Here is a 22,322-nt window from a genome sequence, read left to right as displayed (position 1 = left end):
CATATTTTACATGATACTTCACTAATGTTATTGTGTATGGTCTTGTCAACTAGCCCTCTTTTGTTAGTGCAAGGACAACTTTGAAGTTTCATATTACAACAGCAATTGGTTAACACTGAATGCTAGAAAGTAACAAATGTACAGGGAGAGCACCTTGTGAGAGAAATTGCATTCGCCCAATTCATTTTGAAATTAAATTTAAAAATCAGGAAGAAAAACACAGTACTTTAAAAATAAGTGACCTTGTACTCTTCTCCCTGGAGGCAGTCTGGTCACTTTTGCCATTTATTCTAAGTGACTTCCAAGCATTGTTCTACATTTTTCAGATAAACCTTCAGTGCATGATATTTTCAGATGGAATAACATACATAATAGATTAAAAGTATCTAAAGAGAGTGATAGAGGTTGCAGCAGATCATGTTGAAAGATCTGGCCTACCATTCCTATTGAAATTTGTGCATATATCCTAATTGCATATAAGTCTAAATGCAGATATTTTACGTTTTTAGCTCCTACTTTTGTTTTACTAACTGGTTTTTTTTTTTGTTTTTGTTTTTTTGTTTTTTTTAAGTATCTTGGTTATGTGGAAGTTGATGAATCCCGTGGAATGCACATTTGTGAAGATGCAGTGAAGAAGCTGAAGACGGTAAGGAGCTCCTTCAGTAGCCTGTCTTTGCTCTGTATTTATTGTCTGGTGTCAGTTGCAATGTGAAATATACTTTCATGGTTTAAAAAATGGTTTTCTGATTGACACACTATGTAAATCTTATGTCATGATACCATGACTAAAATGCTGTTTAGAGGTACTCTTCTGACTTTCATACAACTACAGCTAAGATTTATGCTGACAAAATATTAGAAATGTTTCCTCCTTTAGATATTACTTTTTTATTTTACTTGATTAAAGTATATGGTAGCAAGCGATTTTGTGAAGTAGTTGAGTTCTACTCGAGGGGTAGTGTAAAACATTTCTAAGCTTTTACAAAGTGCAATCTTCTTCCAAATGAGCCAAATGAGATGGAGAACTAGTAAAGGAGCAATGGAGAATATAATATAATATAAGGCAGCTAAGGGATATTGCTTTGAACTGCCAAAGGCTTTTATCAGAAGTAGAGCACTGGATTTCTGGTAGAGGTTTGTTTAAATATTGTGCCAAAAGATGAAGGAAGTGAGCAAGGAAGGAGGGCTGTTGCTTGTTGGCTCTTCTTTCTGAAATGTACTAGGATGAGTGGAAAAAAACCAGAGTTTCTGGAGGTATTAATGTTAATGGTGGCGGGGTATTGTTCATAGATTTTGTTTAGAATATATTGTTTAGAGTGGTTTTTTTTTTTTTTTTTTTTTTTTTCCCGATAATCAGTTTCTTAAAATCCTGGTGTTCCTTAAAGCAAGGTTTGCCCCATGGAAATCAGGTTGGCCTATTGTCAGTATGTGTAACTAACTAAACTATCGCTTTTTAATTTGTAAAAGTGTTTGTTTTATCACCGGGAAAGAAATTTGTAATAATAAAACATAAAAATTGTAATAACAAAATGGAAAGAACTATAGCATGTTGTCTTGTTAATCATAGTCTTTTACATTTATAGATATTAAAAGAAAGCACACTACACCAACATCACACAGAGTGGTGAAACATATCTTACTCCTTGGAGCAGTTTACTATTCTAAATTAAAGTAATTGAATGCAGATATTTTAATTTTCAAAAAAAAATGTATTTAGTGGAAGTATCACTGTTCTGTGTATCTTATCTCCATTTTCCTGTTTCAAAAATCTACATTTTAAAAGAAAAACGTGCATTTTCATGAATTAATGTTAGCTGAATTATTTCAAATGAGTTAATTATGTCTAAGCCTTTTTTATCTGGTAGCTTGAGATTCATGTGTATGCACCGGTACTTAATTGCAGTGATTTGAAACAGTATGTGTCCCTTTTAAGACTGCAGTGGCAGCTTCAGCACCTAGCAAACCTGTGACTTGTTAGTTCCCCTTCAATGTTATGCTGTTAACTTAAATAAAATAGCAAAAGCAATAAATCCTTTGCTTTAAAATACAGAAGAATGAATTTGTATTGCATTTCTCTGTCAGTTAAATTTTAAACATTGTAATCTGAATTTAGAAATGATGTTATGAGCTGAGTTAATTTAGATGTTGTGAATAAAATGGTACATTTAACACTGGCTGAATATTAAATAATAAAAAGGGTTATAAAAAAACTTTACCGTTTTGGTGTATTTTCTTAATCTCACACTGAAAAAAATGAGAGAAATCCAAATTTCAATTCATACATTTTTTTTCTAAGAAAAAATAATGCCTCATTAAAAATACATAATTATTCTTAACAAAACCACATGTGCCTCGATTACTGGCATCCATTAGAAATTCTAATGAACAATGTGTAACTGAAGCATTTTTATCCGTCTATATGTTACTTTTTTTAATTGATCAGAGTAAGTAGGAAGTCTCAAGCAGTAATCCATGACTTTCTGTGTCATTGGGAAAGATAAGAGAACACACAATTCAAAATAGGGAGAAGTGTGTTGTGATTTTCATAAGTAAGGGAATGACTATAAAAAATGCTACTTGCTTATTACCATATCTACAGTCAGGGAAATAATCAATAATAATAAATACATTCAAATCTGGAACTGTCACCAAGTTTATTTTTCAGTGAGGAGGATAGTAAGAGATGTAAAAAAAAAAAAATCCTAATGGATAGCTTTTGGAGATTTACAGAAAAATTAGCATCTCTGTGTCACTAAGTACAAAACTACCATCAGACGCAACCTGCAAACAAGCCGATTTATATAGAAGGCGTTCCAGAAAAAAGGTTTTCTTGACAAATGTACTTTTGTTAGAGCACGTGGACTCCATGAAATACCAGGATATTTTAAATTTCCAAATTAACACAAAAATGGCTAAAGGAGCAACAAAATCGAGCTTCTGTCATGGCCGTTTCAGCCCCCAGACCTAAATTCCTTTCAAAACTTGTGGAGGGGGCCAAAGAGGAGAGAGCGCAAGATATGACTTGGAACCCTGGATGATATGATGAGATTCTATAAAAAGGAATTGTATCAGATTCTTTGCTTTATATATTCTCCTATACTATAGGAGAATACTCAGTGCTGTTTTATAGGCAAAGGGAGGTTATACAAGGTATGGCAACATATGGTTTGTTAAAAGCAACTATTTCCTGATAAAGGATTATTATTTCTCAGAATTAATTGACATCAGTTAAAGTTTGGATTTCTCTCATTTTTTTCAGTGTGAAATTAAGATAATTCACCAAAATGTGATTTTTTTATTTATTTATTTTTTTAAAAAAAACATTTTTAATGACAATTTTTTTACTTTCCATGTTCTGTGAGCCATTAGTTATAATGTCTTGTATTGGCTGTAGCTACTGGAAAAATTAGCAGCGATCAACAAAGAGCCTGAATTTGATACAACAATAATTGTAACTTTCATCACACTGATCTTGAGCCCACCCAAAACAGAAAGTAGAGGTTCTTCTGTCTGTCATAATAGTTGATAATGTCTCTGTTGATTGATGCATGCCGTGTTGCATTTACCATCGTCTATGTAGTTGTGCCCATTAACTAAACTGAATATGATATTACTGCCTTCTTAAAATTTCTTTGCAAATGCAGGTAAATAACCTAAGCTACATTTTTTTATTGCTACAAATGTTTGTTGTTTTTTGTAAAGTCACATTTTTGAAAAACTAAGAGCAGAAAACAAACACTGTGACATTGTGCAGTTCTTAAAATAGATTCACATTGGAACATGAAGTTAGTTTACTTTGCAGAAATACTTCAGCTATTAGGAAGTTTAACTTATCACTTCAGGAAACACATTAAACAATATTTGACAGTTGTGATGAAATAGAAGGACCAAAGGAGAAAATCAAACTTGGACTACAAAGAATTGAAAACAGCTTAATTGAAAACTTCTTCAAAAAATTAGTTTTCACTGTCTAAAACTTATTGTGACCAATCATTTACAAAATGTTACCTATTTCTTTTTCGTATTCAGTATAAAATTCTCCTTTTAGATTTTAAGGCTCTTTGTGGTCTGGCCCGAACTTTCTTGTCTTCTTTATTATGTCCGTATACTGTACTCCATCATGTTCACTTTGTTCTTCTGACTCCTTGCTGTTAACCATTCCACTGTGCAGATTATGTACTATGGATGATAGGGCTTTTAGTGTATCTGGGCCCCATTTATGGAATGCCCTGCCTTTGGAACTCAGTTACATGTACCTCAGTTTCTGTTTTTAAATCTAAACTTACAACTTATCTAATATTGTTTTTGTTGACCTCGTTAATTATGTTTGTATATTGAACTTTTTGATGTTATGTATTTTGATATACAGTGTCCTTGGGTACCTTGAAGTGCCCTTTTAAATAAAATTTATTATTATGTTTATTTCTTGGTAAGTTTTAGATAAAATATAATAGTGAATGTGAACTTTTTAGAGTAAACATTTAGGATCCTACTCAAATTTGCTTCTGCATGCTTATGTGAAAGATTTTCAGCTGTCACTGAGATGAACACAAATAATCAAAATCCACTAAATATAACACCTACTGTATATTAAAGCTATCTTTAACAAACCTTACACTAAATAGTTATGATTTGTGTCAGACAGTGGCAACACAAACATGAAACAGTTTTTATAATTCCATCCTTTTAAATTATATACTATATATACATTTATTTATAAATATTTTCTTGTTATGAGTTTTTTTTTATATGGCTCTGCAGTCCTGAAAAGTTTAAGAAATGCTGCCCTAAAAGATAAGGTCATTGATAGAGAATATCTAAGGTAACTTATAGTAGATCCATCAGGTATCTGAAAATATGAGCTTGACTTTGTGTTTGGCTTCCATCGCCTGACTGGTTGATTATATTCTCACAGCGAATCTCTGAGTTCTCCTTATTTTGCTTTAAGTTTTAAGAATAGTCACTGTAGTTTAGCAGCTCCCTTTCAATAATGCCTTTCAGTAAGTGATACCTGAAGAAGACCACTTTTTCTTTACCATGAGTGTACCCCATTCTTTTCTGTAGGTTGTTGTTTGAAGGTTTTCTGCATTTATAGATTGCTGCTGTTTTTATGGTGGGTTTGTCTTACAAACTTGTGTACTATCAGTTGAAATTGCCAAATTGGGTATAAGGTAGCATAAAAGTCGAGCAAGATAATCTTCCTTCAGTTAACAGATGCCTTTTCTTTGTACATGTGCATTCAGGAATTGGCAGGCAAGCCTCACTTGAGTAGCAAGTGCCAAACAGCTTAAAAAGAATAGATAATATATACGGGAAGGCCTCCAACTAGCCCACAGAAACTCAGTTTTTGTAACCAAGGGTATTACTGTGTTTAGAGTTGGCTTATTAGTTATCTACTTGTGTGCGATGCTCAGCTCTGCCTGATTTTCTCATTGTCACAGTTTTTACCTACTGGAAGGTAGGCTTGGGATTGTGGAACTGTATGGGCCTGTTAATTTTTCTTACACTTTGGCCTATGACAGTATAACTGTGTAATCTATCATTTCCTAAGGAAGTATTTTGTAACAGCCCTCTTTCATACTATCCAATTAATGTTTATATATTGATACCGGCAAACACCTGTAATCAATCTATGTGTCATTTTGCTCTTCACTGATATCTTTTATATGCACATTATTTCATTCACCTTTTAGCCCAAGACCCGTTCTGTCTGATTCACTCCAGAGACACATTTTTTATTAATTAGCGAAATTAATAGAAAATTATCTGACAGTATCACACTTTTTTAAAAGAGAATATTTATTTCCCCCTTCCAAGCAAACAGAGGTAGAACTGCTATGTTGGGCTATCCAAGGTCTTTAGCTATTTTATAATAAATATGTATATCTCCCTTTATTTGTGAACCACTCATTATCTGCTACATCTTTTTAAAGCAAGGCTTTGAGTACTTGCAGCAGGAATTTTGTGAAGCGTCTAGGTTTTTCTTTCCGGGGTAAATGTTAACTTCAGTCTTCAGAAAGTGGCCTGTGCCCTGTAATTTCCAAAGTCAGAAAATCTGCAGGGAGTGATGACAAATTAGCCTCATTGTATCAAATTTCTGTTGTTGGTCAGCAGCAGTGTGGGGTCAAGTTACTAGCTGCCCTTGTCTTCCTTCTCTGAAATGTGTAGCATTGTTTTCCTACCCTGTTTGTCATCCTCTCATGCTGCTAGCGATGCTGCTTTGTACAGTATGTAACCTGTGTTGAAGTTTCCATCATGAATAATGAACGTTTGAAGTAATGTCAGTATTTCCCTTAAGAGATATGAAAAACTGAAGGTGGTGTTTATGCAGAAGTACACAAATGGAAAGCCATCTGCCACAGAAATTCATTTCACTGACAGAGTTTTGATTTTTGGAATGGCACGTTTTTGAAAAACAACATGGAAGAAGATAGATAGATAGATGCAGTGCATCCGGAAAGTATTCACAGCGCATCACTTTTTCCACATTTTGTTATGTTACAGCCTTATTCCAAAATGGATTAAATTCATTTTTTCCTCAGAATTCTACACACAACACCCCATAATGACAATGTGAAAAAAGTTTACTTGAGATTTTTGCAAATTTATTAAAAATAAAAAAATTGAGAAAGCACATGTACATAAGTATTCACAGCTTTTGCCATGAAGCTCGAAATTGAGCTCAGGTGCATCCTGTTTCCCCTGATCATCCTTGAGATGTTTCTGCAGCTTAATTGGAGTCCACCTGTGGTAAATTCAGTTGGTTGGACATGATTTGGAAAGGCACACACCTGTCTATATAATGTCCCACAGTTGACAGTTCATGTCAGAGCACAAACCAAGAATGAAGTCAAAGGAATTGTCTGTAGACCTCTGAGACAGGATTGTCTTGAGGCAAAGATCTGGGGAAGGTTACAGAAAAGTTTCTGCTGCTTTGAAGGTCCCAATAAGCACAGTGGCCTCCATCATCTGTAAGTGGAAGAAGTTCGAAACCACCAGGACTCTTCCTAGAGCTGGCCGGCCTTCTAAACTGAGCGATAAGGGGAGAAGAGCCTTAGTCAGGGAGGTGACCAAGAACCCGATGGTCACTCTGTCAGAGCTGCAGAGGTCCTCTGTGGAGAGAGGAGAACCTTCCAGAAGGACAACCATCTCTGCAGCAATCCACCAACCAGGCCTGTATGGTAGAGTGGCCAGACGGAAGCCACTCCTTAGTAAAAGGCACATGGCAGCCCGCCTGGAGTTTGCCAAAAGGCACCTGAAGGACTCTCAGACCATGAGAAAGAAAATTCTCTGGTCTGATGAGACAAAGATTGAACTCTTTGGTGTGAATGCCAGGCGTCACGTTTGGAGTAAACCAGGCACTGCTCATCACCAGGCCAGTACCAATCCCTACAGTGAAGCATGGTGGTGGCAGCATCATGCTGTGGGGATGTTTTTCAGCGGCAGGGACTGGGACACTAGTCAGGATAAAGGGAAAGATGACTGCAGCAATGTACAGAGACATCCTGGATGAATACCTGCGCCAGAGCGCTCTTGACCTCAGACTGGGGCGACAGTTCATCTTTCAGCAGGACAACGACCCTAAGCACACAGCCAAAATATCAAAGGAGTGGCTTCAGGACAACTCTGTGAATGTCCTTGAGTGGCCCAGCCAGAGCCCAGACTTGAATCCTATTAAACATCTCTGGAGAGATCTTAAAATGGCTGTGCACCAATGCTTCCCATCCAACCTGATGGAGCTTGAGAGGTGCTGCAAAGAGGAATAGGCGAAACTGGCCAAGGATAGGTGTGCCAAGCTTGTGGCATCATATTCAAAAAGACTTGAGGCTGTAATTGCTGCCAAAGGTGCATCGACAAAGTATTGAGCAAAGGCTGTGAATACTTGTGTACATGGGATTTCTCAGTTTTTTTATTTTTAATAAATTTGCAAAAACCTCAAGTAAACTTTTTTCACGTTATCATTATGGGGTGTTGTGTGCAGAATTCTGAGGAAAAAAATGAATTTAATCTATTTTGGAATAAGGCTGTAACATAACAAAATGTGGAAAAAGTGATGTGCTATGAATACTTTCCGGATGCACTGTACTTTATTAATCCCTAAGGGGAAATTCATATACTCCAGCAGCAGCATACTGATAAAAACAATATTAATTAAAGAGTGATAAAAATGCAGTGCAAGTTAAAAAATGCAAGGTGGAGAGTGCAAGGCAGGTATAACAGTCAATAACATTGTATAATGTTACCGTTTAAATGTTTTGCACGTGGCAGGACTCCGAGTTGTATTGGAAGTCTGATGTATATAGGCTGAACAGGACCGGAGAAAGCACAATGTCAGACCTGCAGTTCCCGAGACGCACATACTGAGGTCTGTCTGTAACATAGTCCACGATCCATGCCACCAGGTATGAATCTACTCCCATCTCTGTCAGCTTGTCCCTAAGGAGCAGAGGTTTAAGAAGTAGATTTTTGCTGTAAATATAGTTTGTTCTTTCTTTTAATCTGTGTTAATTTAGTGCGTCTTGAAATAATTTCACAACAGTAATGAAATTTAATGTGTTAGTAGAAATGCAGATAGTTATTTCAGACTTGTAATAGTCTCAAGACCCAAACACATTGGAGAAGTGTTATCTTTTCATTGGCATAGGAGTATCTGGGAATTCCCCAGTAAGTTCTAGAAATTGTTACTGAGGATGAAGTGGCATGGTGTGTTCAGCTTGGCTTGTTGCCACCACAACCCTTTCCAGGAGTACTGTATATTTAAAGTGAGGTGAACACTACCATAGTATGCCCAAGTACCAATGGGCCATCACATTTTTGGACAAAACTGTCCACTTTAAGTATTCTCTGTTAATCGTTGGCCAATCCTAACCTTAACTGTGTTCGTGTGAAAAGGTTTTGCTTAGGTTTATGCAACACAAATTTCACATTAACTCTGTCCTCTAGACAAGTACATTGTTAACAGTCCTGGTGTACGTTACTTGCTTTCTGTTTAACAAAATGTGTGCATTTCTCTTATCAGTCAGATTGTTGGTTTCCAGTATTTCATGGGTGCCCTGTTGGCATTGCGTGGTTGGCAATATGAAATACCCGTTCTAAACCTCTTCATACTTTTTTATTTTGTCTTATAAGCTTATCTACATGTATAATTAGATTTTTTAACTTTTGACTTGTCATAATGAAATTGGATTCATTTTTCCATTGTGTTAGCAGAATTTGATTATGCAGTTGTATTTTGAATAATTGATTACTGATTTTCAAGTATTTGGGTGTTGCAATTATTTCATATCTATTGAATGTTGTTTTCCTTTCTGTTTTATGAACATCTTGTCTTCACTTGATCATTTACGACGAGGAGCTAGCCTTTTGTTTGAATGATGTGCAGAATTTGCTTGTGGCAGTTCGTAGTACAATTATATGAGAAAGTAAGCATACCTACCCTATGAAGTGTTTTTTTTTTTCAACATATGTGGACATATCATGATTTGATTTTCCTTTAATCAGTATCTATAGATAAATGTGATGTAATTGGGGGGAGGGGGGAGAGAAATAAAATTTGGCTTTGCTACAATTAGTTTAATGAAAATTTATCAAAAATGCCATTGTTGTTAATGGAAATTGGTGGCTCTAATAGCTGGTATTGCCCCCTCATGTTGGGGTCTCTTCTGTGTTTGAAGGGTGCCTCGACTGCACAGCTCATAATAAATTCTCCCACAGCATCTTGATGTAATTCAACTCAGGGCTTTGACTTGCACATTCCACAATCCATCTTTTTTTTTTTTCTTTTATTCCATTCCTTGGATCATAGTCATGTTGCAAGGTGTGCTTTCAGTAGAGCTTCAGTATTTTGACAGCTAGCCTCACATTGTCATCTAACGCCCTCTTCTATAATAAAGAATTCATAGCGGATTATATGACAGTGAGCTACCCAGGCCCTGATGCAGCAAAGCAACCCCAAACAAGAACATTTCCACCGCCACAAATTAAAGTTATCAGGTTCTGCTATTCAAATGCTGTCTTTAATTTTGCCAAACTTGCTTTCTGGTACTGCAGCCAAATAATTCTATATTTGCCTTTTGTTCCTAGAGCACATTGTTCCAGAGTTCCTGGTCTTTGCCTAGGTGTCCATGGGCAAACTTTAGTCTTGGAATGATGTTCTTTCTGGACAGCACTGTTTTCCTCCTGGCATACATTCCATGTAGATATACAGTCATATGAAAAAGTTTGGGAACCCCTCTCAGCCTGCATAATAATTGACTCTATTTTCAACAAAAAAGATAACCGTGGTATGTTTTTCATTTCCTAGGAACATCTTAGTACTGGGGTGTTTTCCAAACAGATTTTTAGTGAAGCAGTATTTAGTTGTATGAAATTAAATCAAATGTGAAAAACTGGCTGTGCAAAAATTTGGATATCCTTGTAATTTTGCTGAATTGAATGCATGTCACTGCTCACTCAATACTGATTACTTGCAACACCAAATTGGTTGGATTAGCTTGTTAAGCCTTGAACTTCATAAACAGGGGTGTCCAATCATGAGAAAATGTATTTAAGGTGGTCAATTGCAAGTTGTGCTTCCCTTTGACTCTCTTCTGAAGAGTGACAGCATGGGATCCTCAAAGCAACTCTCAAAAGATCTGAAAACAAAGATTGTTCAGTATCATGGTTTAGGGGAAGGCTACAAAAAGCTATCTCAGAGGTTTAACTGTCAGTTTCAACTGTAAGGAATGTAATCAGGAAATGGAAGGCCACAGGCACAGCTGCTGTTAAACCCAGGTCTGGCAGGCCAAGAAAAATACAGGAGCGGCATATTCGCAGGATTGTGAGAATGGTTACAGACAACCCACAGATCACCTCCAAAGACCTGCAAGAACATCTTGCTGCAGATGGTGTATCTGTACATTGTTCTACAATTCTGTGCAATTTGCACAAAGAACATCTGTATGGCAGGGTGATGAGAAAGAAGCCCTTTCTGCACTCACGCCACAAACAGAGTCGCTTGTTGTATGCAAATGTTCATTTAGACAAGCCAGATTAATTTTGGAACAAAGTGCTTTGGATTGATGAGACAAAAATTGAGTTATTTGGTCATAACAAAAAGTGCTTTGCATGGCAGAAGAAGCTTATCGCATTCCAAGAAAAACACCTGCTGCCTACTGTCAAATTTGGTGGAGGTTCCATCATGCTGTGGGGCTGTGTGGCTATTTCATTGGACTGGGGCCCTTGTTAAAGTTGAGGGTCAGATGAATTCAACCCAATATCAACAAATTCTTCAGGATATTGTTCAAGCATCAGTCACAAAGTTGAAGTTACAAGACAATAACCCAAAACACAGTTCAAAATCTACAAAGACATTCATGCAAGGGAGAAGTACAATGTTCTGAAATGGCTGTCACAGTCCCCTGACTTGAATATCATTGAAAATCTATAGGATGATTTGAAGCAGGCTGTCCGTGCTCATCAGCCATCAAATTTAACTGAACTGGAGAGATTTTGTATGGAAGAAGGTCAAAAATACCTCCATCCAGAATCCAGACACTCATTAAAGGCTATAGGAGGCGTCTAGGGGCTGTTATATTTGCAAAAGGAGGCTCAACTAAGTATTGATGTAATATCTCTGTTGGGGTGCCCAAATTTATGCACCTGTCTAATTTTGTTATGATGCATATTGCATATTTTCTGTTAATCCAATAAACTTAATGTCACTGCTGAAATACTACTGTTTCCATAAGGCATGTCATATTTTAAAAGGAAGTTGCTATTTTGAAAGCTCAGCCAATGATAAACAAAAATCCAAAGAATTAAGAGGAGTTCCCAAACTTTTTCACATGACTGTAATTTGTTGATTATCTTCCAGAAAGTGGAATGGTTCACATTTTTTATCATTTGAAGATCTTTTGAAATCCCTTCTCAAAATCCTAGGTATTTAGAACCTGATTTTGGGAGACCTAAGAAAGCTCTTTTGATCTGAAACAAAAATTTGCATTTCTGTTTTATTTAAATTATACAATAGACTACCAAATATAAATGTGGCATTATGTTTTCAATTGCATCACCTTTATCTGTAGACACTGTTTAAATGAAGATCTAATCTTGAGGCGTCCACATGTTAAAAAAGAAAAACACCATTTCATGGGCTGTACTTTTTCACATGACTATACATTTGGAATTCTAAACAACTGAAATGTTTAGAAAAAGGAGTTACATGAAAGTATGTCCTAATCTTAGAGGCATAGTTTGTGCTCAACTAATTTTCCCTGATATAACTGAAAGTAACACAAATCTTACACATCTTAATAAAAAATAATAAATACTGCCCAAAAAAAAAAAAAAAAAAAATTAAAGGAATGCTTTTGAATGAGAGTATAGCATCAAGTCAGTGACACTTCTGGGCTATTGATCTAGTCAGTTAAGTAGTTTCAGCTGCTTTGGTGCACTAGAGGGGCAACAATGAGACAACCCCCAAAACAGGAATGGTTTAACAGGTGGAGGCAATTGACATCTTTTCTGACTATTTTTTCACTTGTTTTGCAGTTGTGCTACGGTCAGTGTCACTTCTAGTAGCATGAGGCGATACTGGACCCTACAGAGGTTGCACAGGTAGTCCAACTTCTCCAGGATGGCACATCAATATGCGCCATTGCCAGAAGGTTTGCTGTGCCTCCCAGCACAGTTTGAAGGGCATGGAGGAGATTCCAGGAGACAGGCAGTTACTGCAGGAGAGCTGGACAGGGCCGTAGAAGGTCCTTAACCCATCAGCAGGACTGACCGGTATCTGCTCCGTTGGGCAAGGCGGAACAGGATGAGCACTGCCAGAGCCCTACAAAATGACCTCCAGCTGGCCACTGGTGTGAATGTCTCTGACCAAACAAATAGAAACAGACTTCATGAGGTTGGCCTATGGGCCCTGTGCTCACAGCCCGCCCGGCACCATGGAGCTGATTTGGCATTTGTCATAGAATACCAGAATTGGCAGGTTCACCACTGGCGCCCTGTGTTTTTCACAGATGAGAGCAGGTTCACACTGAGCACATGTGACAGACGTCAAAGGGTCTGGAGAACCGTGGAGAACGTTATGCTGCCTGTAACATCGTTCAGCATGACTGGTTTGTTGGTGGGTCAGTGATGGTCTGGGGAGGCATATCCATGGAGGGACGCATAGACCTCTACAGGCTAGACAACAGCACCTTGACTGCCATGAAATGGCATGAAATCCTTGGACCCATTGTCAAACCCTATGCTGGTGCAGCGGGTCCTGGGTTCCTCCTGGTGCACAACAATGCCCGGCCTCATGTGGCAAGCGTATGAAGGCAGTTCCTGGAGGATGAAGGAATTGATACCATTGACTGGCCCCCATGCTCACTTGCCTGACCTCAATCCAATAGAACACCTCTGAGACATTATGTTTCGGTCCATCTCACGCCGCCAGGTTGCACCTCAGACTGTCCAGGAACTTAGTGATGCCCTGGTCCAGATCTGGGAGGAGATCCCCCAGGACACCATCTGTCGTCTCATTAGGAGCATTAAACACCAATATTTCCAGGCATGCATACAAGCACGTGAGGGCCATACAAACTACTGAGTACGATTTGGAGTTGCTGGAATTAAATTTTGGCAAAATGGACTAGCCTGCTGCATCATTTTTTCATTTTGATTTTCAGGGTGTCATTGAATTCAGCCCTCTGATTATTTTCATTACCATCAAACGATGTGGCATCTTTTCGTTCCTAACACATTATCCAGTCCATATCAGTAGAGATATCCAGCAGGATTTTTTCCCATTGAGATCTGATGTGTTTTCAAAGTGTTCTTTTCATTTTTTTGAGCAGTGTAATAGACCACATATTATTTTATTACTAATAAAACCCTTAATGCAATCAATACCTGCACTTCTAGAACTAAGCTTATGTTTGTATTGTATGGCATAATGGTATAGTGTTAATGAGCTACTTCACGGACCTACTGTCCAGGGAACTGTCTATCTTGAGCCTAGTTATTGTCTGTGTAGTGTTTTTATGCACTCAAGAGTCTATGCATTGGATTTTCTTCCATCATCCCTAAAGGCTTTTGTGTCAGTTTTCATTTTGGTTTGTATATGAGTGTGCCCTGGAGTGGCTCCTTGTCTACAGCTTGTTACATTAAAGTTAGTCCAGCTTCTGAAAGTAAAATCTCTGGAATTGTTTAGTGTTTTGAGATAGCTAAAGTCACAAAAAATGTAATGATATTCATGTAACATGCTATTCATGACAGACATTCTTGGGCACTGTACAAAAATAGAGGTGTGTTTGAATAATAGATGCATTGTGTTAGCACTGTAACCCTAGAGCAGGAGCAGGTAACCAGCAGTAATGCCGTAATGTTAGAAGGCAAGCTGAAGTAGACATGACCAGTGCGTCTGTGATATTGAAAACCAGGAAAAAAATACAAAAGAGAAATAAAACTCTGAGACCTGATTTTAAGCATGTATTTAACAGTTTCCTGTAGAAACTATTTCTTAGCACTTCAACTTGTGTACAATATGAGGTTCAAAAGTGAAGATCAGCAAATCTAAGGGTAATAAAGTTAATGTGATTTCAAGTAAATCTATATTGCAGTCTGCATGCAGTAAACACTTGACTAATAAAGGTGGGTTTTCAGTGAAAGCAATATTATTTCATACTTAATTATCTGATGAAATATTTAATTCATCCTAATTATTTTGTGTCATATTGTTAATTTACTGGTATTTGCGTAGGTTTTAAGATGTATTTAGTACATCTTAAGCTAAATACCAGTTTCTTGAGGATTTGTATTACAATATACAGCTCAGGGTTACCCATACGAGATACACCACCTCTCCAGTTCAGTCAAAGGTAATGTACAGCTAAAATGCTGGTGCCAAATCTACACTGTAAGTCATGCATTCCAATGAACAGGAGAATTGAGATTTTCTGCACACAGTTTGTTGGTTTGTTGAAGAATGAAAAGAAAGTGGTGGGTCTCTTTGCTAGAATGATTCCAAAATGTTCATTTGGTATTCAGTGTCATGTGTGGCCTTTTTCAGTGACATCACATGGTAAGTATTCTTCAGTTGGTGTGTTTGCAGACATTCATTTATGTAAAAGCTGGGCGCACACAAGATTTTGCTTTGTTTGAGTTTACTCAGGGAGACTTTGGAGACTGGTGTTTTCTAAAAGATAAATTCCATGCTAGTGTATTTGCTAGCAGTGCTTTTAATGTTTGGTGAACTCAGAAAAACCATTCTTTCCTAAATTTCATGTACCCTGCAACCAATATACATAAGTTGTTTTTCAAGTTCATTTTATTGAAAAGTATACTATAATTTAGTTTGGATTCTAAATTCCCAATGACTTTAGAATTTAATGCTCCCACACAGTTGCTTAATGTATAATTGTCAAGTGTTCAGATGGTTTTTAATTTTGTTTTTAATATCTGTTTTTGTTTTTAAGCAGGTTAAAGGAAATGTTTTATTTTAAAATACACTGCCTTACTACTTTATCTGATTTTTATTTGCATGCTTGATATTTTCTCTAACCCTTGAAAGACCACTCTCTTCCATTTGAAATTCACATCAAATTAACTATTAACAGACTGAGGTTCATGCTACAATAACACAGTAGTTAATGAATGGACATAAAGATTTTGTTTTTATTGTTTTGTTGTTTAGATGAACTTTAAGAAGGACCGATGTTAAGTGAATAAAATTTAGGTTACGCATTTACATTTGGTTTAAACTTAACGTGTGCGTTAAGGCAGGATAAAGGTGCAACAAAAAACACAGCATTCCAAATCATAAATTACAACTTTTCCTGTATGTATGTAGCAATTGTTATGTTTATCATTTGAGAAAAATTGCTTAAATTTTAAGTCCAGTGTAAACTTCATGTATAAATTGCAAAGTCAACCTGAAGTTATTAGATTTCCACATTTAAAGGAGGATAGCAGGTGATCTGTTTGTTTCTTTGTGACATTAGAAACCGTCGTTGGTTTAGTCATAGTGAGTACACTGTAAATAGGCTATGATTATAAATACAACATAAGTGAAACAAAATAACATCTCAGCCACAAGTCCCTCAAGCAGGAGATGGTAATGTGTCTGTTGAAGAGGAGAACTGGTTTGCCATCATGTGCTCCATTTCATTTTGCATAAAAAAGATTACTATACAGCACTTAGTGACATCTCTTAGTAAGGTAATAAAGTATTAATTTTGCATATTCTGGCAGGGGAACTTAGAAGCTACTTAGTTAAGAAAAATGTGCTTGTGAAATGACTGCTGGGGAAGTTGTCTTAGGCAGATTAGGATATAAGGCTACCCTATTGCTCAAGCGGCTTTGTCAGATGCCTGGAGGCCTGGAATTCAGTCAGTCATCCTCTTGTTTCTCTCTTCTTGAAGATACATTCATTTCTGAAAAGATTTCAGTAATGTTGCAAGTCATTACAGTCTGAGTCAGTGTAACAGATGAATGTGTAAGTAGTGCCACCTTTTGGACTAATCTGGAATTAGTGGTGGTAAGATCAATATGATAGTTAAGTGTAATAGATGATTAAGATGATTGCGAGTAAGACAGTAGGTTTTTCACTCGGTGTGTCTCCTCTTTCCCACCATTATTGTGAACTCCTTAGTATCTCATTTTTTCCCCTCATCCCTTCCAGTTTTCCCAGTGGCTAGAAGTGTTTTTAAATCTCACACTACTTGTAGTAGTCTGTGTCCTTCTGTCTCTTAATGTTAAATACATTTATCTCGTAGGTAGGCTGTCTAAAGTGATGCCTGTAACTGAATAACATTCTACTAACTGGAGAACTAAAAACTTGTTCTTGATGAAATTAAGTTACCACAGGAGTGCATGATCACTGCCGTTTGAATGGCTTTCCCTGCTTTGATGTTCCATCTCATCTCTCACCTTGGAGTCTATGCTTTGCCTTTGACTTGGGGGAAGGGGCTTTGAGGGAGATTGGGGGCTGTCTTTCTTTCCCCATTGTGTATGTGGCTGAAGCTGTGGGACGTGTAGCTTCCTTCAGTAATGCTCTGCTGCCTTGTTCCCCTTCTGTCACTCCAGGACAGGAAGTTCTTCAAAGGCTTCTTTGGAAAAGTAAGTTGCAACTTTCTCCCCGTTTCTTTGTCTGGTAAGTGGGTGCAGGTCAAAGGTGCTATGAAGGACAAGGACGTCACACCTTTTTGTCACTAATTAATTCTAATGGTGATTTCTGTGTCTGCTGTCCTCCAGATGGATGAAGTGTGTTCAAAAGAATGCATGTTATCTCCTCAGAGTGCTCTAGAAAAGAAGTGTGCTGAGCCCTATAATATGGCCAAATGTTGTGAGCAAGTAGGACGAACAGCCAAGTGGAGACTGCAAATTTAAAATATAAAGTGCCATTCAACTGCTTTCTTGGCTTAAGAGCCATGCAGACGGCATTATTTTATAATAAATCAACTCGGGAAGCATGCATCCTCCTAAAAACACAGCTGACAATTCACTAAGTTTTTAAGAATTAATTGATTTTCTTCTGAACATCACATGTTGATGCTTCTGAGATTTACACTGTGAAGTGCAATTTGAGTTCCTTTACTGTAAACCCTCGGTGGACACTGCTAGTTTAGGCTAACATAGTTGCTTTGATGTGAATCAAAAGGTGCTCTGCTGAAGGTTTACGTAAGTACTAGAGTTTATTAATAAAGATGATGTCTGAATTTTATTATATTAAGTAATTAATTCCAGAAATGCTTAATGAAATTTTCCATCCTCTGCATGGTGTGACCCCTTGGCCTTCCTCCTTCCTTTCCCACTGTTTTACAGTTAATTGAAGATCATTTCAAAGGGGAGGTTTTTATCTTTGTTTGGTTTTTCTTGTGATGGTTTGAATTTTTCTGTTTGGTGATTGTGTGTCTACAGGGTTAAACTAAAAGTTGAGTGCCAGCGCAGCAAAGACCCATAAGGTTTGGAGGTCTCCCTCTTCTCTGTCCCTGTAATGAACATTACCTTTCTTTCTTACAGGTCAAGGCAGGGCAGAATGAGGAGGATTATGCCTTGCAGGGAAGGGTGGTGGTGCCTGATCTCTTCACTTGATGTTATGTTAATTTTTTTTTCTTCTTTCTTTCATCCAATTAAGGCTGGAAAGAAGGCTGTGAGAGCTGTCCTCTGGGTTTCAGCAGATGGACTCAGGGTTGTCGATGATAAAACAAAGGTTGGTATTTGTGTTTACTGTGCGTATGTTTTAGTACTTTTTCTTTCTCTTCCATTTTGTTTTATTATAATACACAAAGTGAATAAAGGTAACACTGGTAACAAAATAAGAGATTTGAGGATTACCATATCAAGGAAACCTTGTGGGTTTTCTGTGCCATTGCATGCATTTAATATTGTTAATGTGGGTCCTAGTGTTAAAACATTTCATGGTGAGCAGGAACATTAGGTGGCTGTAGATTTTTTTTTTCTCCAGACTCATTCTCCATTTACTATGTTATTGTTCTTTATTTATTTGGTTTAGTACAGTACTATATACTGTATACCCTGCTGTGAATTTCCCCTTGGGATTAATAAAGTATCTATCTATCTATCTATCTATCTATCTATCTATCTATCTATCTATCTATCTATCTATCTATCTATCTATCTATCTATCTATCTATCTATCTATCTATCTATCTATCTATCTATCTATCTATCTATCTATCTATCTATCTATCTATCTGCTGTTCTCTTAAACTCTGTGAAGTGCCTTGAGCATGAGAAAGGTGCTATATAAATGTATTATTTATTATTATTATTCATTGGTAAACATTTATTGTTACTAATTTAACAGACTGCTTTTCCTTATTATTACTGACATACTTGATAGTTTTTTTTCTTTCTTAAACCATAAAGAAATGTAAAACTAACCACCAAATGACCAGCTAACTCAGAGGACTCAAACAGTCCTAGAGAGTGAGCAGTTTCATTCCAACCAATCTCCTCTTTAGCAACCTCCGAGTGGCCTAGCCCATGGTCCCTCCAGGGCAGCTAAAATGGTCACAAACCAAAAATAGGCTTTAGCGGTTATCATTTCTGCTTAGTTCGCCAGTGGCGAATGAAATTATTGAAACTTTACACTATTATACTGTAACAAATGCAAAAGGTCATTTTTTATTGTAAAGCAGATGTGACGTTAACATAGGTGTCGGTGTGGACCCCCCCTTGTAATATCCCTGAGTCGCATAAAGGCCAGTTTATATCCCTCACTGGGTGCAAGGGAGTCGCGGCGAAAATGACATCAAACTTGGAGACGCGTGTGGGAAAATATTTCTAAGTACACGGCGCGGCTGACAGGACAGCTGTGAATTTCAACGAGAGGCAGGTTACACTTGTGTCAGAATAATGAGCAACTGGTCATCAAAACAAAATGTAGGCTTGCAAAACATTTGAAATTCCTCTGCCCATCATAAAGGTCCCCTGTTATGAAGATATATGTGCCCTGTGGAATTCAGCTGTCTCTTCTGATTTCGTGCAGGCACACTAAGGTGTGATTGTCACCAGTCTCCTTGTGTTTGCATGCATTTCTCTTTTGATTTAACTGATACTCCGTGCAAAATGCTGACCTTTCCGTCAGTAGACATGTAGGAGCAGTCGCCTGCCCGATGTTTTGTCACACACAGCGATGTGATGAAGTCTGTGTTTTAAGGTTGCAGGTGTATTACTGTCGCTTTACTAGGCTGCTCTGTGATTGATGGAGGACAGTAGACTTTGTTAAAATGGTATCAAAAAATGCCACTTCTTTAGTTGTTACTTCAGTCGTTTTGGCGTGCGTGCTATATGTTCTGTTGTCAGTAAATTCTTCCAACAGGAGCTCATTAACATGGAAAATAAGATTTAGTAAAACAAAAAATAATAGTAATAATTATAGTTAAAAATTAATTGCATGACACCCAAGAACTCTGTACATTGATATTTTAAAGACAAATCATTAAAATAAATGTACTAATCCATTTTCACGCCATACGTAGTGCATTGCTGTTAAACATTTACTAGGGTAGTTTTTTTTCCTGGAGGGGAAAAAAAAAAAAAACAATTTCCATGGGAAAGGCGTCGTTGTGGGACTCAAATTTAACCTTGGTCACATGAGTGATTAAAACTGTGTGAATGAGTTTAAGTTCTATGAAAAAACAAATCCCCTGCCTGTCATGACCACCCCTTTAAACTGGGGGAGGATCTCATATTTCAAAAGGGAAACCAAAGTTATTGCTAATATTGTGTACTTTATTTGATTTTATGCACTTTTTAGATGTGTCTGGGTCAGATATGAGCAAAATGTTGTTTTTTTTTCCAAAAGTGGAAAATAGTATTGCGACTACATCAGATTCTGTTCAGTTTATGTTTATTTTTATATATATATATATATATATATATATATATATATATATATATATATAATATACACACACACACACACACACACAGTTAGGTCCATAAATATTTGGACAGAGACAACTTTTTTCCAATTTTGGTTCTGTACATTACCACAATGAATTTTAAATGAAACAACTCAGATGCAGTTGAAGTGCAGACGTTCAGCTTTAATTCAGTGGGGTGAACAAAACGATTGCATAAAAATGTGAGGCAACTAAAGCATTTTTTTAACACAATCCCTTCATTTCAGGGGCTCAAAAGTAAATTGGACAATTGACTCAAAGGCTATTTCATGGGCAGGTGTGGGCAAGTCCGTCGTTATGTCATTATCAATTAAGCAGATAAAAGGCCTGGAGTTGATTTGAGGTGTGGTGCTTGCATGTGGAAGATTTTGCTGTGAACAGACAACATGTGGTCAAAGGAGTTCTCCATGCAGGTGAAAGAAGCCATCCTTAAGCTGCGAAAACAGAAAAAACCCATCCGAGAAATTGCTACAATATTACGAGTGGCAAAATCTACAGTTTGGTACATCCTGAGAAAGAAAGCAAGCACTGGTGAACTCAGCAACGCAAAAAGACCTGGACGTCCACGGAAATCAACAGTGGAGGATGATCGCAGAATCATTTCCATGGTGAAGAGAAACCCCTTCACAACAGCCAACCAAGTGAACAACACTCTCCAGGAGGTAGGCGTATCGATATCCAAGTCTACCATAAAGAGAAGACTGCATGAAAGTAAATACAGAGGGTGCACTGCAAGGTGCAAGCCACTCATAAGCCTCAAGAATAGAAAGGCTAGATTGGACTTTGCTAAAGAACATCCTAAAAAGCCAGCATAGTTCTGGAAAAACATTCTTTGGACAGATGAAACCAAGATCAACCTCTACCAGAATGATGGCAAGAAAAAAGTATGGAGAAGGCGTGCAACAGCTCATTATCCAAAGCATACCACATCATCTGTAAAACACGGTGGAGGCAGTGTGATGGCTTGGACGTGCATGGCTGCCAGTGGCACTGGGACACTAGTGTTTATTGATGATGTGACACAGGACAGAAGCAGCCGAATGAATTCTGAGGTGTTCAGAGACATGCTTCACTTGTTGAAGACTAAACTTTGGACAGAAAGGCCCACAAACAAACAGCAACTGAAAGCCGCTGCAGTAAAGGCCTGGCAGAGCATTAAAATGAAACCCAGGAAACCCAGCATCTGGTGATGTCCATGAGTTCAAGACATCAGGCTGTCATTGCCAGCAAAGGGTTTTCAACCAAGTATTAGAAATGAACATTTTATTTCCAGTTATTTAATTTGTCCAATTACTTTTGAGCTCCTGAAATGAAGGGATTGTGTTAAAAAAAATGCTTTTGTTTCCTCACATTTTTATGCAATCGTTTTGTTTACCCCACTGAATTAAAACCGAAAGTCTGCACTTCAACTGCATCTGAGTTGTTTCATTTAAAATTTATTGTGCTAATGTACAGAACCAAAATGAGAAAAAAGTTGTCTCTGTCCAAATATTTATGGACCTAACTGTATATAATTTTTTATTTTATTGTTTACATTTTTGATATGCCTGTGCCAGAGAGAGGTTGGGGGTGTGCGCTGTGTACAGCGCGTTGTCATACCCAGAACACAACAAACCACCTGGATTGGGACCCCAGTGTGTTTGGTGACACCTCAGCACCACACTGGGACAGTGAGCTTTTTTATGTTGGCTGGAGTGCCAGTCCTGCTACCAACCCGCACGTTTTCCCTGTAAATTGGAGGACCTGCTTAGAGTGCTGGATGCAGATTAATGTAAATCCCCGGAAAGCGAATGCAGGTTTAGGGCCTTGGTCAAGGGCCCAACGGAGTAGAGTCACTTATGGCATTTACGGGATTCAAACCGGCAACCTCATTATTGCCTGTTCAGAAGTGACCAAATTTAAAAGGGCAACAATGAATGA

The 22,322-nt window shown here is 37.5% G+C and overlaps 1 protein-coding gene across 2 annotated transcripts in view; it reads left to right on the top strand.

The window, feature by feature from the left end:
* numb (NUMB endocytic adaptor protein) overlaps positions 1–22,322 on the top strand; it is a 260,447-nt gene that overhangs the window by 218,332 nt on the left and 19,793 nt on the right. The window contains exons 3-5 of one of the 2 annotated variants that reach the window (XM_028822132.2): positions 572–646; positions 17,056–17,088; positions 18,107–18,181. In XM_028822132.2, the coding sequence (XP_028677965.1) occupies positions 572–646; positions 17,056–17,088; positions 18,107–18,181 (183 nt within the window). The remainder of the gene's footprint in view (positions 1–571; positions 647–17,055; positions 17,089–18,106; positions 18,182–22,322) is intronic. The other variant, XM_028822133.2, reaches the window with a different exon arrangement.

The sequence above is a fragment of the Erpetoichthys calabaricus genome, chromosome 16 (genome assembly GCF_900747795.2).
Source record: "Erpetoichthys calabaricus chromosome 16, fErpCal1.3, whole genome shotgun sequence".
In the NCBI taxonomy this organism is placed as follows: domain Eukaryota; kingdom Metazoa; phylum Chordata; class Cladistia; order Polypteriformes; family Polypteridae; genus Erpetoichthys; species Erpetoichthys calabaricus.
Note: the sequence above shows the minus strand (reverse complement) of the source record. Positions and strands in the feature narration are given on the sequence as shown.